Source organism: Accipiter gentilis, chromosome 21, assembly GCF_929443795.1.
Source record: "Accipiter gentilis chromosome 21, bAccGen1.1, whole genome shotgun sequence".
Classification (NCBI taxonomy): Eukaryota; Metazoa; Chordata; class Aves; order Accipitriformes; family Accipitridae; genus Astur; species Astur gentilis.
In genome coordinates, this window is record NC_064900.1 from 993,959 (window position 1) to 1,007,922 (window position 13,964).

Sequence of the window (13,964 nt, forward strand, 5' to 3'; positions counted from 1 at the left end):
GGAGTGGGTGTGCAGGATAAACAATTCCAGTCACTCCAGGCTCATTAATTATTTTCATTCAAATCAGAAAATCTTGTAGGGGTTTGGGGAGCTGTAAATCGAACCACAGAACCTGTAACTCTTCCCTTTCCCCTTTTCCCCCTCAGGCCTACTGAGAATAGAGCATATGAGTGCAGTGACTGCAAAAAACACTGCAGCACGTCGGGGCAGCTTCCAGGACCAGGGCGCGTAGCCCTCCTCTTTTCTCCAGGGGCAAAATGAGGTGAAGGTAGCTCTGGTACCCACAGCTCTCTTTCCCAGCCGCACATGCGGGGGAAGGCATCTCCAAATCTTGACTGGCGCTGGGAACCGATGTTAAAAACAGGGGTCACTCAGTCACATCACCCTGGAGAGATCCCTCCATTTCCTGAAGAAGGAAAGAGGGAGAAGTTAAATGACTCCATGCCCGACTTCTTTTCCCCTTTCACCGCTCAGTTCTGCTAGTGGGGTCGGGAATGGCAGTCGGGTTGTGATGCTGGCCATCACACCCAGGCTGCGAAGCTCGGCCTCTGTTGCCGGCTCCCCTGCCCTTGGGACCGACCTCCCTCAGCCTTCTCCTCACGTAATCTAGAGGAGAGGTTTGATCAGCATGTTTGATCCTCTTTCCCTTCACTTCCTTCTCCTTCCCCCACCATGCTGTTCTCACCTTTTCTTCTTCCTGCCTTTTCTGACGGATTTTATTTGCCTCCGCCCGCTCATCTTGCTCAAATAATTCCTTGTCGAGGCGTTGCAGGTGTGGCAGCAGGACCAGGACCTCCAGCCGGTAATTGGGTTCATCAGAGCACGGATTGTCCAACAACACCAGTGCCTGCAGCATGGGGAGGACCTGCAGTTTTGCCACCTCCTGAAGGTTACTGATCTCATTGTTCCTGAAGAAGAAGAAGCACAGAGAGCAGGGGAGAGACACGTCTAAGTAGTGAGATCCCTTCGGAACAGTAAGCTGACAAGACAGACAAAGCTAAACTTAGTAGCGTGATAGACCTTAGACCACAGACCTGTGATCTAAGATCCAGATCCGTCTGCAGCTCCCCAGACTGAGGGACAAAAAGGACATCTCCTCTGGATGGATTTCTCTGTGCTCAAACAGTCCATTGGATTGTGTGATATCGCCATTGCCCTGTATGGCAAATGCCAAGAAGTAAAGGGCACTTGCTGTCATGTCCAGGACACAGACAACACACTTAGAGGCATCCAAAGGAGTTATGGCAGGGAATAAAAAGTATGAGGTGGGGTGTGAGAGTGACTGGAGAGGCAGATCTTTTCTGAGAAGCCCAGGAAAGGCCCTGGCTGTTACACTCCTAGGCAGCTGAGTGCTGAACACCAGTTAAGGACAGTAAAAATCAACCCGTCCCCATCAGGTCTTTGTCTTCCAAAGAAACCAGAAAATCCTAAAGATCTAAATGGGAGTACAGCCTGATGAAGGGGCCTCTGGTCCCAACACAGAGCAGGGAGGACCCACCGTAGGTTGAGGTACTGCAGGCACTTCATGCTACTACAGAATCCATCCAGGGTCTCAAGCTGGTTGTCACGCAGGTGCAGAGCCGCCAGCTGCCCTAGTCCCTCAAGGCCTTCAAGGCTCCGAATGGCGTTCTGGGCCTGAGCACCAGGGGGGCAGGAAAAGAGAAGGAAAAAGGGGACACACAGGAGAGGAAACAGCAGTTATTTCTGGCCTTTAAAGCTCTTTCTAACCTTCAGACTCCCTACCACTCACAACACAGCCTTCTCTGAAGCTAGATCAAGATGCTCATGGTCTTGGCTAAATAGGTTCTAAGCGTTCAGATTCAAGGACCAAAAGAAGCACGGACCTGAGCCTGAAACAGGTGTATTTAAAAAAAAAACCACCAGCCCCTCTCAGTCACGTAGTCCATGTAGTCCACGGATCTTCCAGTGTCAGGTGCTTCTCTTGTGGGGCAAATCTGCTACCAAGAAGTCTCTCTTCTACTCCTCTAGGAGCAGAAGCAGGCTGTGTGTTCCTAAGAGAGGTTGCAGGGGGATGGGGGTTGTTGGTTGGTTTAATTTTAAGCTTTTCCAGATATAATTGTTGTTATCCACCCGCAGGTGTACCTTCTTGCAACAAATCTGACAACAATTATACGGCAGGAAGAACGTGTCCTATCGGTTCAAAATTCCCCACCATTGAATTTCATTCATTTCACTGTGATGTGAGTTATGAGACTGGGAAATACAAAGTGCTGAATTTCAGCAGTAGTTTCACAGCAGGATTTGGGCTGGAAAAGACCATTAGAGGTCTGTAACCCAAGCGTGGGCTCACTGCAGTGCTAGCCCCAGCGCTAGGTCTGGCTGCTCACCACCTTGTGCAGCCAGGTTTGGAACACCCCTGGTAACTACAACCTCCCCGCCATGTTCTGCAGCCTGGAGTTGAGCAGGGCTTCACTTGCGGTTGCGGCTCAGGGCTGCAGTCTCTAAGGATGCAGATACCTGAACGGGAAACAGGGAGAGAGGTGTTGATGTGCTCTCTTTTCCTTCTTGGTACCCAGGCAGTGATATGGCCAATGCCTGAGACTAATAAAAGGGGCACAGGCTGAACTGGTGGGATAGGAGAACAGTTTAGGACCGGGTCACTCAGGAAAAGGACATTTTGTAGAAAAGGAGGACTCTAATGGAAACTGGACAAGGAAAAGCCTGGACCAGCTGGGCCAAGTAAAGAAGGTAACACAAGGACAAAAAGAGGAAGGTCGTGTGAACAGATTTAACAACCAGGAAGGACTAGTAAATTGTACCTCAGAGGAAATCAGGAGCTGGTGTGAGAAATAGGGTGGGGAGCTTACAGACCGCTGCTCTGTAAAATGAATAGTAACCTCCCATCACTCTCACTTTCTTCATTACTTCAGCGTGAATAGTTTTAAAGGCTCTGGCCCTGCAAGCACTAACAGGGCAACGCAGAATGGATTCTTTTCAGGATTGGTTTTGGTGTGTCGTCGTGTCCATCCCCCCCCCAAATCAAATAACATTCTGTATGCCACCTTTAATGAAATGATCACATCGTCACCTTATCTTAGATACCAGTTCTTCACAGAAGTATTGCCACCATTTCTTATGGAAAGCTACTATAATATGTTCCCCATGGTTCCCTCTCCCCTTCCTGCACACCTGGCCTTGCTCTAGCTAGCCTTTGTCACCACTGCTGCATGATGACCAGGAACTAACACAGCCCTACTGACAGCAGCGATCCTCAAACCGATACAAGTGCCACATGGTACGCAGCCAGCTCGTAGTCTTCCTGCTAGTAGGTGTAACTTTTTTAATGCTAAATTTCATCTGCAACTATGTCATACAAATTTGGTTCAGTTCCTTTAAATTTAACCCTTTGTCTTGAACCCCGTCCTTGAGGCATCAGCTACATCTTACCCATCAAGTAATAATAACATCTTTATAGAGAAAGCAAAGCACTACAGGGAGAGGTCCCCCTCCAAAATGATTTAGTGAGCAGGTGGACATGAGAGACAAGTTCAAGCCCCAAAGATTCCTGAGAAATGAGTCAGTTGTTCTAGTTTTAATAATCACATCTTGCAATTTGCCTGCTTCATATGTGCAGCTCAGAAATTCCTCAGTCATGCCAGGAACCTACTTAAATATAGGTGCTCTGTTTGCTTCCCTCCAATCATTCACTAAAGTGACTGGTTTTACTTTGAAATTCTGTATTGTATCTAGTGACTTATCCACTTCATCCCTTCTTCCAGCACCTCTAGTCCTAAAATCTGTTTTCTACCAGAAAATTGCAGGCAATCTCAGCAAGCAATCTCCTCTGTGTTTTCTGCCAGGGAGTCTCGATGAAAAGAAACCATATAGCTTTTCAAAGCCTTTATCATCTTTAATTGCTTTTTAAGAGGCAGTGACTCAGGACACCTATGCAGTCTTCGCAAGCTGTAGCACTGTGTGATGCATAGGACTAAGCCATACATACTTTCTTCGCTTGCCTCTCTAGGAGTAAATGTTTCCTGAAGCAATTGTTGATGGTATTAGGAAATTGCTTCTCCTATCTTAGTTCCACTGTGATATTCAATCAGTTTCTTTTTTGGCAGCTGAAGGTGTGAATCATATAATTGTGCTGGTTTTAAACCAGTATTTGATTAGGCTCATCAGGGAGGAGAAAGAGGCATCGCCTCCCCCTGTCACCCAGAGCAAACCGGTTGCTTTCCCCACTGACCTCTGGGAGTCCAGGGACACACCAAATACAGGCTGGCCTAACACTGCCAGCAGAGAATACCGCTATCCTGTAGGATGCCGGGAGGGTAGAACCAGACGCACTGAACATTGCCAACTCCTCTGGTCTCTGCAGAGGAATTACTGGTCAGCGGCTACTTTGCACTATCGGGGCAGACAGCATAGAAGGAGCTACCCCAAAGAAGTGATTTTGTCTCTTTAGCGCTCTGAAATCTGTTCCTCTCTCGGCCTGAGACAATTGAACTGAACGGGCTAGCATGAAAATGATGCTGCTTTGAAGGGGACAGCATCTCCCTTCCTCCCACTGACTGGAGGTGCCAGGCTCTGCAGCAGCTCTGTCCCACTCCCCTAGCTGGCTGATCCCTTACCAGATATAGGTGCTTGAGCTTGGGAAGATTGAGCCCTGCTGTGCTCTCTAGCATGTTTCCTCGCAGCTCCAGCATCTGCAGGCTGAACAATTGGCCATGACTCAGGCCCAGCGCTGTCTGGATTTTATTTCCTGAGTGCCAGAGGAGGAAGAAACGAGAGAGTTAATCCCACCCAAAGAGAGTGTCCTATGGGCACAAGAATGAAGAGAGGTGGCTACATCACCTTTCAGGCTGAGGTTGGCTAAGCGAGGGTGAGTAATGCCCTCCATATCCTTGATGCGGTTGCGAGCAAAGCTGATGATCTGGAGGTAGGGCAGCTCCTGCATGCAGGCACTGGTAAGCAAGTTCCCATCCACCTTCAGCCAAAGCAGGTGGGTTAGGCCACTCAGTGGAGACAAATCTTGCAGCTTGTTCTCTGACAAATCCACGTACCGCAGGTGAATGAAGCATTCGAGGAGGCTGATGTCTGTCAAGCCCCTGTGGGAGAGAGGATGTGAATAAAACATCTCGCATATTTCCCCCTGCTACCAGCTTTCAGTTCGCTCCTTGCCACTACTAGAGGGAGTGCATCCTCCTCTGCCACTTCCCTGCTGTCCTAGGAAGCCTTGCTGGAGAGAAGGAAGAAAAAGGCAGGCATTAGGGAGAGGCAAAACAGTCTGTAAGCAAGGCTGAATGTTAAGATTGGAACTGCTTTCCTGGCACAGGGAGTACTGATTCCCATTGAACCGTATCTGTCAGGAGAAGGCAGAACCAGAGCAGAAAAGAGGATAAGTTTGAGGGCCAATGGGTCTGTTAGACAGCAGTGGCAACACCAAGGACTGTGTGGAAGGACTTTCCCGGTGGGAAAAAGCTGGTTGAGATACCCGTGAGGCTGATGAAGGACAGTCTTCCTGAGGCCTGTTAGTTAGGTCTAGGGTTATGTGAGTGTACTGATGGGGCTGAGGCTCCAAAGCTGTCCCCAGGCCACTGCGGCACTGTACTTCCAAGCGCATGCCTTAAAGGTTAGCAGTTAACAGGAGAGATGCTTAATGGGTATTTCTCAAAGTGACTGTGGGGAGGTCACCCTGTGCAGGTCCCCCTAGGAGACCACAGTCCAGAATGATGGGCAAGGCTCCCCTCAGTCTAGGGGGACACTGACGTTCCCACTGGCGTGTCTGGCTACGGTGGAGGCAGTCCCCAGCTCAGGGCTGACGATGGGCAAGCTATGCAGAGGCACAGGCTGGAAGTCAGAGAGCCAGAGAACATGGCTCTCTGGAAACGCTCCGGCCCCACACAGCCGGTCACCAGTGGCCTTACCGCACAGCTGCTCCGTAGCTACATAGATGCCCCTGGGGAGGAGGAGGAGGCCTTCTCCTGGGGCGGGTGTTGCACACTCACTTGTATTTGGCTTCCAATTTCACATAGGCGTGGGCCAGGCCATTGCCGGTCTTACAGAGGAGAGAGAGGCCTTCCTTCAGGACCTCCTCCGTCAGGGGACACGGGGCCAGCACCTGGGAGAGAAGGAGAGAGCACAACGCCATCGCTGGCCTAACCACAGCCAGAGGGTGCGGAGGCCGCCTCCCTCACCTGTTCTTCCTCCTCCTCCTCCTCCTCCTCCTCCTCCTGAAGGCTGTCCTCGTCCCCCTCCGGCTCCTCGCCCTCCATCCCCACAGGCCCCGCCGAGGGAGCTCCCTCAGGCCCGGCGGCCGCGGCGCCCCGCTGCCATGGAAACCGAGGGGAGGGGGGAGGAGGAGGAGGAGGAGGAGGCGGGGCCCGGCGCCGCTGCCATAGCAACCACGCTGAGCGACAGCTCCGGGGCGGGGCGGGGCGTTGTTGCTTCCCGCGCTGGGCAGCCGGGGTCGCTGCTTCAGCCTCAGGCGCGCAGGCCTCATCCTCTGGGCTCTCTGTGAGAGAGCCCTTCCCTCACCGGAGTTGTCCTTGTCCCCCGACTCTGGGCCTTTCTGCGCCCTCATACGGGGCAAATATGAGAGCCAAAGTCTCGTCAGATCTGAGTAACCTCCCCTCCCCCCCAAAAAAAAACCCGAAAAAACCAACCCCGATGACTTCTGGTATTTCACAGGCAGTGTTCCGGTTAGCACGTCCTGCCGCCAACGCTCGGCTTCCCACAGCAACGCGGGTGCCGCTGATCTGCTGCTCATCGGCCCGTCCAGGCTCCTTGTGGTTTCTTTTTTGCACCATCCCACCGGTCGTACTCCTCCCAGCTGAACGCTGGTGTTAGCTCGCTGCTCCGACTGCAACGGCTTGTCATTTCTGGTATTAAATTCCATGTGGAAAGCTCAGAGCGTGTCTCGCCTTCATCAGAAGCGCTTTGTGAGCCCACTCTGCCTTCCCAAGCGCTCCCGGCCCTTCCTAGCTGGGTGACATCGGCAGTTACTCGGGGCGTATCCAGAAAAATGAAGGATCATTTTGGTGGGAAGGGACCACTGGAGGTCGTCCTGTCCACCCCAAAGCTCAGAAACGGGGCCGGCTTCGAAGTCAGGCTGGGCTGCACAGGGTGCTGGTCACTCAGGTGGTGAATATCTCTGAGGATATTCCTTCTGGTAAACACTTAATTAACACGTTGAGCAGAATTAGGCTCGGGCTCTGCATGAAACCTCCCACAATGCGATTTCCCAGGTGCCCAGAAGCAGTTTTTGGGGTACGGTGTCCATATCTGCTGCGGGTGATGCCACTTCAGCCCTCTCCTCCAGGCAGACGCCATCAGTGCCTGCCCGGCTTTGGGACCCGTGGGCCGGTGGGTGGCTGTGCCCCTGTCAGCTGCCGAGCAGAGCCGGGTGTTTACCGGCCGGGAATGCTGCTCAGAGCTGACGGACGCCGGTGTTTTGCGGTTAGTGCCAAAGTCCAAGGCCCTACTCCCTTTCCCGCTGGTGCTCTTTGCTCCTTTGCAGCCCCTGGGGAACAGCAAGTGTTAGATAAGCTGGTCCAAGCTGAGCCATGATGTGGTTTTCCACTACAGCCCCTGCATAAAAAACCCAACCCCTCTACACATAAAGCACTCTAGCTCCTCTTGGTTTTGCTTTCCAAGGCTTTAAGAAGCCCTTCAGCAAATTGGTGCTGGAGGAAAAGCAATGACATGCTTTTCTTCCCATCCCTTGTCCCTTTATGCTGAAGAACGGACTGGTAGAAGTTGCGTGTGCCTTTAGTTACATGTTTTATATGGTCTTACGACAGGAACATATGGCTCAATTGCCTTGTTTCTAGATGACCAAAGAACTTAGAAGAAACGTTATATGAGGAAACCTGAATCATTAAAAGAAATAAATTTTATTTAGGTTATATACTAAAAAAAATAAATATATCCCAAGCCTAACTATACTGATCATTGAGGAGGTTATGTTCTAAAAGCTCACAGAGGGGCACAGGGAGACGGCAGCGTGGGGACACCCCAAACAGCACCCTGCCGGGCTGCTCCCAGGCCCACCCCAGGAGCCGTCGGCCCACCAACGGCCCGTCTCCAGGAGCACGGGGGCACAATGGCCGGCGGGAACCCGAAATTAGAAAGGGACACCCTGTCCGGGCCCCTGCCAGGGCTGTCCCAGCCCCAGAGCACCTTTAGGGCTGGGGGGGGGGGTCACTACGGTCAGGGGACACACGACGGGGCGCAGGGGAAGAGCGTTTGGGCGTTGCACGGGACTCTTTAGGGGAAGAACCAAGGGCAGGGTTGAGGTGATCTGTGGGGGATCAAGTGTGGGAGAACGGAGGAATACGGGAATAAAAAGGGCCGGTTGCGTGTCAGTGATTTGTGATGGTTTGGCCATGCCCTGCGCCTGATCAGCGCAGCCCGTCCCGTCTTCTCGTTAAACTCCTTTCGCACTTTGCCCCGGGTGAGGGACTCTCGTTACCCCGTGCAGAGGGTCTGGGGGGGTCTGGGTGCCAGCGGCTGGGACCGGTGCCCACGGGGCAGCCCCTGGCGTGGGCGCAGGCGTGCGGGTGAGTGTGTGAGCGGCAGCGAGGGTGCAGCCGGGCCAGAGGAGATGGCTGCCGGGGGAACTGGGGGGGTCCCGGCAGCTGCTGAAGAGGCTGGGGGAGCTGGGGGTCCTTGGGGGTGAGACCACCACGGGGGAGCTGGCTATGGGGGACCAGGGGGACTGAGAGACTGGGATCGAGGGGCAGCTGCTGGGCACTGCCCGAGCCCAGCTGCTGGAGGGACCCACGCTGTACATATGTGTGTGTACATATTTATAAAAATAGGCATATATATATATATCTATGCATGCTCACTAGCCAGAGGAGGGGGTGGGCTGAGGCCACTGGTGCTGTGTTCGTGCGAGTGCTCTGTGTGGCTGGCCGTGTTATCTGTGTGGCCATCCATGTGTATATGTGGTGTACATGCATATTTGTGTGTGGGTGCCTACTGGGAATACAAGCTCAGCCTAGCTACGGGTTGGGGCTGAGGACATGGAGCCGCAGCAGCCTCTCTCGGGCTGTCGCATCTGGCACAATGCATTTTTCCCAACAGCAACCTGTTTAAGATCTAACCGCTACAATTCGCAGTGAGGATCTGGCAGTAGTTCCACTCCACGGAGCTGTGGTGCTGCCAGAAAGCAGACAAAAAGAAGAAAAACAAGATCTGGCATTCCTGCTGATGCAGAAATTGTTTTCCATGAGTTTATTCCTCATTAAACAAATGCTTTCATGCCTCTCTATTCTCCTCAAAGCAGCAAGATCAATGCTCAGTTCCCATCTGTTTTTTTTTTTCTATGTAGGTCACTCTCCTGGGCTCTTGCCTAGCTCTGTGGGCAGGGCTGGGCAGGAGCTGGAACCAACAGTGGAGCTGCAGCCCGTGGCTGATCCCTGTGAGTGATCCTGTCTACCCACCACCAGCAGCCTTAGGCACAGTCCATGTCCCTGTCGAGTCACCACTGCTCTGGTCATGCCCACCCCAATGCCTTGAGGCACCACACTACGGTCATGCCCCAGCAACCTCTCAGAAACACTTACTCTGGTCATACAAACCACAGAATCTTCAGGAATATTTTTTTTTAATTTTTTTTTTTCCTTTGAAGCATCCTCCTCTCCACACACTAAGAGCCAGTAGCTGTAATCTCTGTGCTGCAGGCAGGCTCTCCCTTCTCAGGCCATCTCACACATCCTTCCGTTTGATGGGCTTGCTTCCATCACAAGGAATTCCCCTCCATCCTGCTTCTACACCAGGCACCCACCACCCTGGGCTTCTTAACAGCAGTTACCCCACCATGACCCATGGCTGCTTTCACTGCTATTTTAGGGCGGGCTGGCCCGCCGCACTGGCAGCTTGCCCCAGGTCTGGCGGCAGCTCCTTCCCAAAAGGTTCCTGCTGAGGAATGGGCAGGGTGGGGGCCAGATTTCTGTTCCCAGCCGGGAAGGAGATAGCGCCTGAAGAGCCGGGGACTCTCCTCTCCCTGTCCCTTCTTCCAGCAGCACTGTAACAGAGTAGGAGGACCCGCAGCATTAGCACATTTCCTGAGATTTTTCTCCTCCTTGGTCCCTCACCTCCTGCCTTTCATCCCTCAGGCGATGCTGGCAGGACGAGATGCCAACAGCTGGAGCACCAGGGGAGGAATATGCCGCAAGTGCAAAAACTACTGCAGACCAGAAACATGAAATGGGAGAGGATCTCTCAGCTCTGCATTAACAGACTGAGTGCCCCTTTGCATGTCTGCTCCATACCAGAGCACTGCCTATAGGCTCCGACGGATATACTGCCTCACAGCCAAGCTCCTCCTTGTGAGGCACTTCCTTTTTCACTACCCTAAAAATCTCCCAGCTGGTGCAGCGGCTGGGAAATAACATCCAGTCTTGCTTTCTCACCCATCAGCCCACGGCTGGAAGCAGCCAGCAAGCACAGCCTCAGCACATGGCCTAAAAACCTTCCCTGCATAGAGGGAGCAGCTCTGCTCCGTCTTTAATGAGCAGCAAAGTCAATTACCAGTCCTCACAGGCAAAGACTAGCGATGAGCACATTACCAAGCCTGCCTGCAAAGAACAGCTCACTAGCGGAATGGCCAGGTGCTCCAGTAACTACTGGAATAGATGCACACAAATCATGCTGGGGCCCAAAGAGGAGCAAGATGCTCAGGGCATGCTGCAGGTAAAACCTATGATAGCAAGATACAGGTTGAACCTGTGCAATGCCTACCAGGGCAACAGTGGGCCCTCAAAAAAACCAACCAACCAAAAAAAAAAACCAAACCAAAACACCCCACCCCACAAAACCCTCACTATGCTCTCTGCAACCAGCTACCTCCAGAAGCAGCAAATTCCATACTCTGCTTTTCCCCAACTGCTTCTGAATAAGATCCAGGACACACCTTTGCTTTTTGCTTTTTTTCATTTATTGTTCAGTACGGGAAACAGGTGAGGTAAGACATCTCACAAGGGTCTAAGCTGACAGGCTCCTTGCTGACGGAGCTGAGGGATGTAAGAGAGTGTAGTTCCTTTTTCCTTCCCCCAGCACCAGTGGCCCCCTCTCCCTGCAGCACTGCAGAGAAAGGGGGAGGCACTGGCCAGGTTGACTGTGGGCTCTCACAGGTCAAGAGGCGACCAAGGATTTTGCCAATTCAGAGAGGAGGCTGTCAAGGCTCTGCCAAGACAGGCTCCCACTAACAGGACTCCAACATGGTGGTGGGGGTTAGCAGCACAGCTAGAACAATGACCGTGGAGGGGGAAAGCCTCAGAGGAGGCCTCTGTACTGAGACATGTGCAATGAAAGGTCCCTTCTCGCTTCCGTTTCTCGCTCTGAACCACAAGGGACTGCTCCTCACAGGCTGCTTCAGTGTTTGGCATTGATAATATCCACAAACTCTGGCTTGAGAGAAGCTCCACCAACAAGGAAGCCATCCACATCATGCTGAGAGGCCAGCTCCTTACAGTTGCTGCCAGTGACCGAACCTAAGGAGGGAGCAGTATTTTAAGGTCAGATGTGGCCAGCTCTAGAAAATGCAGCCAGGGCAAAGGTAAGACCTGCAAGGTACTAGCCACCTCTTACTATGCAGACAGTAAGACTGTCTCCCATTTACCCAAACAAGCTAGTAGGCGGCTCTTCATGCTCTGACAGTCTCGAGTTTCCTCACCAGCAGAGCATGCTGTACAACTGCAGCAACAAGCAGAGAAACTAAGCGCTTCCTGCGCTGGAAAGGGGCTTCAGACTCATTTACCTCCATAGATGATCCTAGTTGACTGAGCAACAGCATCAGACACGTGGCTTTTCAGCCACCCCCTCAGCTTCTCATGAACTTCCTGAGCCTGCAACGGAACAGAAAGAATCCCACTGAGGGCTGAGCATTCCAAAGAGAAGGGAGAATCTCTTTGAGAGAATCTTTAGAGATTCTCTAGATCTTTAGCCTTTACAGAGAATCTTCAAAATCTCTTGAGTGGGAAGGGTCAGTTGGCCATTTAGTCAGCCACCTTTCACCTGCTCATACCTGTTGGGGAGTTGCGGTTTTACCAGTTCCAATAGCCCAAACTGGCTCATAGGCAAGAACCACTTTACTCCAGTCCTTCACGTTATCTGGAGAGGAGGGAGAAGGTATAGGTAAGCACAGTACCCCATGTTGGGAATGATAGACCTAGAGAACTTTCCGGAACATGCAGGGCTTTTATTAACCTGACCACGTTAATATTGTGCATGAACTTTTGCAGCAATGTATCTGCAAGCCTTACAAGGAAGGCTATTCTGGCCTTCCAGTTAAGGCCAGGACGGCCATTTCCCAAACGTCCAAAGCAGAAAAAAGCACCTCTTTTCTTCCCTTACCAGCAATGGCCTTGGTCTGTTCAAAAACCACCTTCTCTGTTATGCCAGCTTCTCTCTCATCCAGCTTCTCTCCAATGCAGGCAATGACTCCAAGGCCCTCTGCTAGAGCATGAGCCACCTTCTGCCCAATCAGCTGGGAATGGAAAAGAAACAAGGCAACCAGTAAGTCAGAACTACTCCCGTACTCATATTTTAACTGCTCACCCTCCAGCCTTTGCAGGCACATCTGAGCTGGACCACCTCGCCATTCCAGGGTCGCTCACCTCATCAGACTCTCCAAAAACATGCCTTCGCTCTGAGTGGCCCAGGATCACCCATGCGGCTCCAATATCTTTGATCATTGCTGGGCTGGGGAGAAAGGAGATGACTCGCAACCTCTGGAGGAAATTCACATCCCAGAGGCACCCTGGCTTTCCTCTCCTCCGCGGGCTCACCTGATCTCTCCTGTGAAAGCACCCTTTGGTACCTTGTAACAGTTCTGCGCCGCAACTCCGATCTTCGCGTCGAGCTTCTGCCGGGCAAAGTCAAGGTAGATGGAAGGGGCTCCACAAACCACCTCTGGAAGGCAGAGAAGGCAGATTACCCTCAGGAAAGGGCAGAAACTGTACCCGGCCACCGACCCCGAATCCCAGCCCGGAGAGATCATCCCTCTCTCTCCCCTCCCCCGCTCCCGGGAAGGTGCCCTCGCTGACATTTGGGGGACCCTCGGCAGCAGGAATATCCCCGCTATCCGATGACTCCACGGGAGGGAGGGAGGAAGCCCTTTCCAGTGGGCAGACAGGCGACACCAGGTCCCGCGGCCGGTTCACACGGGTCCCTTGGAACGGGACCAGCTGAGAGACCGGCCGAGAATCCCGACCCGCTGCCCGGGGGTGGGGAACCGGGCAGCACCGGGTTACACCCGGGGCTGTAACCGGGCACGGCGGGGAGGCAGGGGCACGGTCTCACCGTCCGCCCTGGCAGCGCGGCTCGGCTGAAACGTGGAGCTCCGCACCGCCCCCCTCCCCCCCTTCCCCGGTACCGGCGGTGAGGCGGGACCGGGAGCACACGGGGCGGGGGCGGCAAGGCCGAGGGAGAGGCGCGGGGCCCAGGGACACGGGTGGCCGGCGAGGGGGCTCGGCCGCGGCGACACCGGGGCCACCCGCTCCCACCGGGGCCTGCCACCGGAGGGGGGTGGGGGGTGGGGAAGGGGGCTCGGCCTCCTCCCGGGGGCCGGCCGCACGTGTCCGCCGGGCCGGCGGCCCCCGTATCCGGTTTCGCGGGTATATTTAGCCCCCGCGGCAGGGTTATATTTAGGCCCCCGCCGCCCTCTGACATTTGCCGCTGCCCCCGCCCGGTGCCCGGTCCCCGGTGCCGCCAGGCCGCCAGGCGCCGCGCGGGACGTGCGCTACGTGCCGCCGCGCCCTCACCGGTGTCGGCGGAAAGCTTGGCGCCGTTCAGCGTGTGGATGAGCTCGCCCAGGCTCTTCTTATCGCCGTTCATCTTCCAGTTACCCCCCACGAAGAACTTCCTGGGCGCCATGGCGGGAGCGGGCCGGGAGCCGGTACCGGACGAAACGACGCGAAGGTCAACGGCGGCGCCCGCTTTTATCGCCCGAAGCACCGCCCCCCCGCTGGCCCCGCCCCGGCAGACCCCGCCCC

The 13,964-nt window shown here is 53.9% G+C and overlaps 2 protein-coding genes across 2 annotated transcripts; both read right to left on the reverse strand.

The window, feature by feature from the left end:
* Positions 1 to 34: 34 nt before the first annotated feature.
* Positions 35 to 7,327, reverse strand: LRRC23 (leucine rich repeat containing 23). The gene is given in 8 exon segments (XM_049824831.1): positions 35 to 406; positions 686 to 908; positions 1,499 to 1,635; positions 4,593 to 4,723; positions 4,816 to 5,069; positions 5,970 to 6,082; positions 6,627 to 6,737; positions 6,739 to 7,327. Coding segments are annotated over 8 exon segments (1,110 nt in total). The 5' UTR covers positions 6,841 to 7,327; the 3' UTR covers positions 35 to 367.
* Positions 7,328 to 10,877: 3,550 nt separating this feature from the next.
* On the reverse strand, positions 10,878 to 13,932 carry TPI1 (triosephosphate isomerase 1). Its single transcript, XM_049824833.1, has 7 exons — positions 13,734 to 13,932; positions 12,759 to 12,882; positions 12,588 to 12,672; positions 12,325 to 12,457; positions 11,996 to 12,081; positions 11,729 to 11,816; positions 10,878 to 11,462 (listed from the first exon to the last, which is right to left on the reverse strand). The coding sequence occupies exons 1-7, from the start codon at positions 13,843 to 13,845 to the stop codon at positions 11,344 to 11,346; spliced, it is 747 nt and encodes a 248-aa protein (XP_049680790.1). The 5' UTR covers positions 13,846 to 13,932; the 3' UTR covers positions 10,878 to 11,343.
* Between the last annotated feature and the right edge of the window lie 32 nt (positions 13,933 to 13,964).

Coding starts and splice junctions, on each gene's coding strand:
- TPI1 (XM_049824833.1), bottom strand. CDS start 13,845: ATGGCGCCCAGGAAGTTCTTCGTGGGGGGTAACTGGAAGATGAACGGC. Junction 11,817..11,995: donor AAACCGCAACTCCCCAACAG/GTATGAGCAGGT, acceptor GTTCCGTTGCAG/GCTCAGGAAGTTCATGAGAA. Junction 11,463..11,728: donor AACTAGGATCATCTATGGAG/GTAAATGAGTCT, acceptor CTCCCTCCTTAG/GTTCGGTCACTGGCAGCAAC.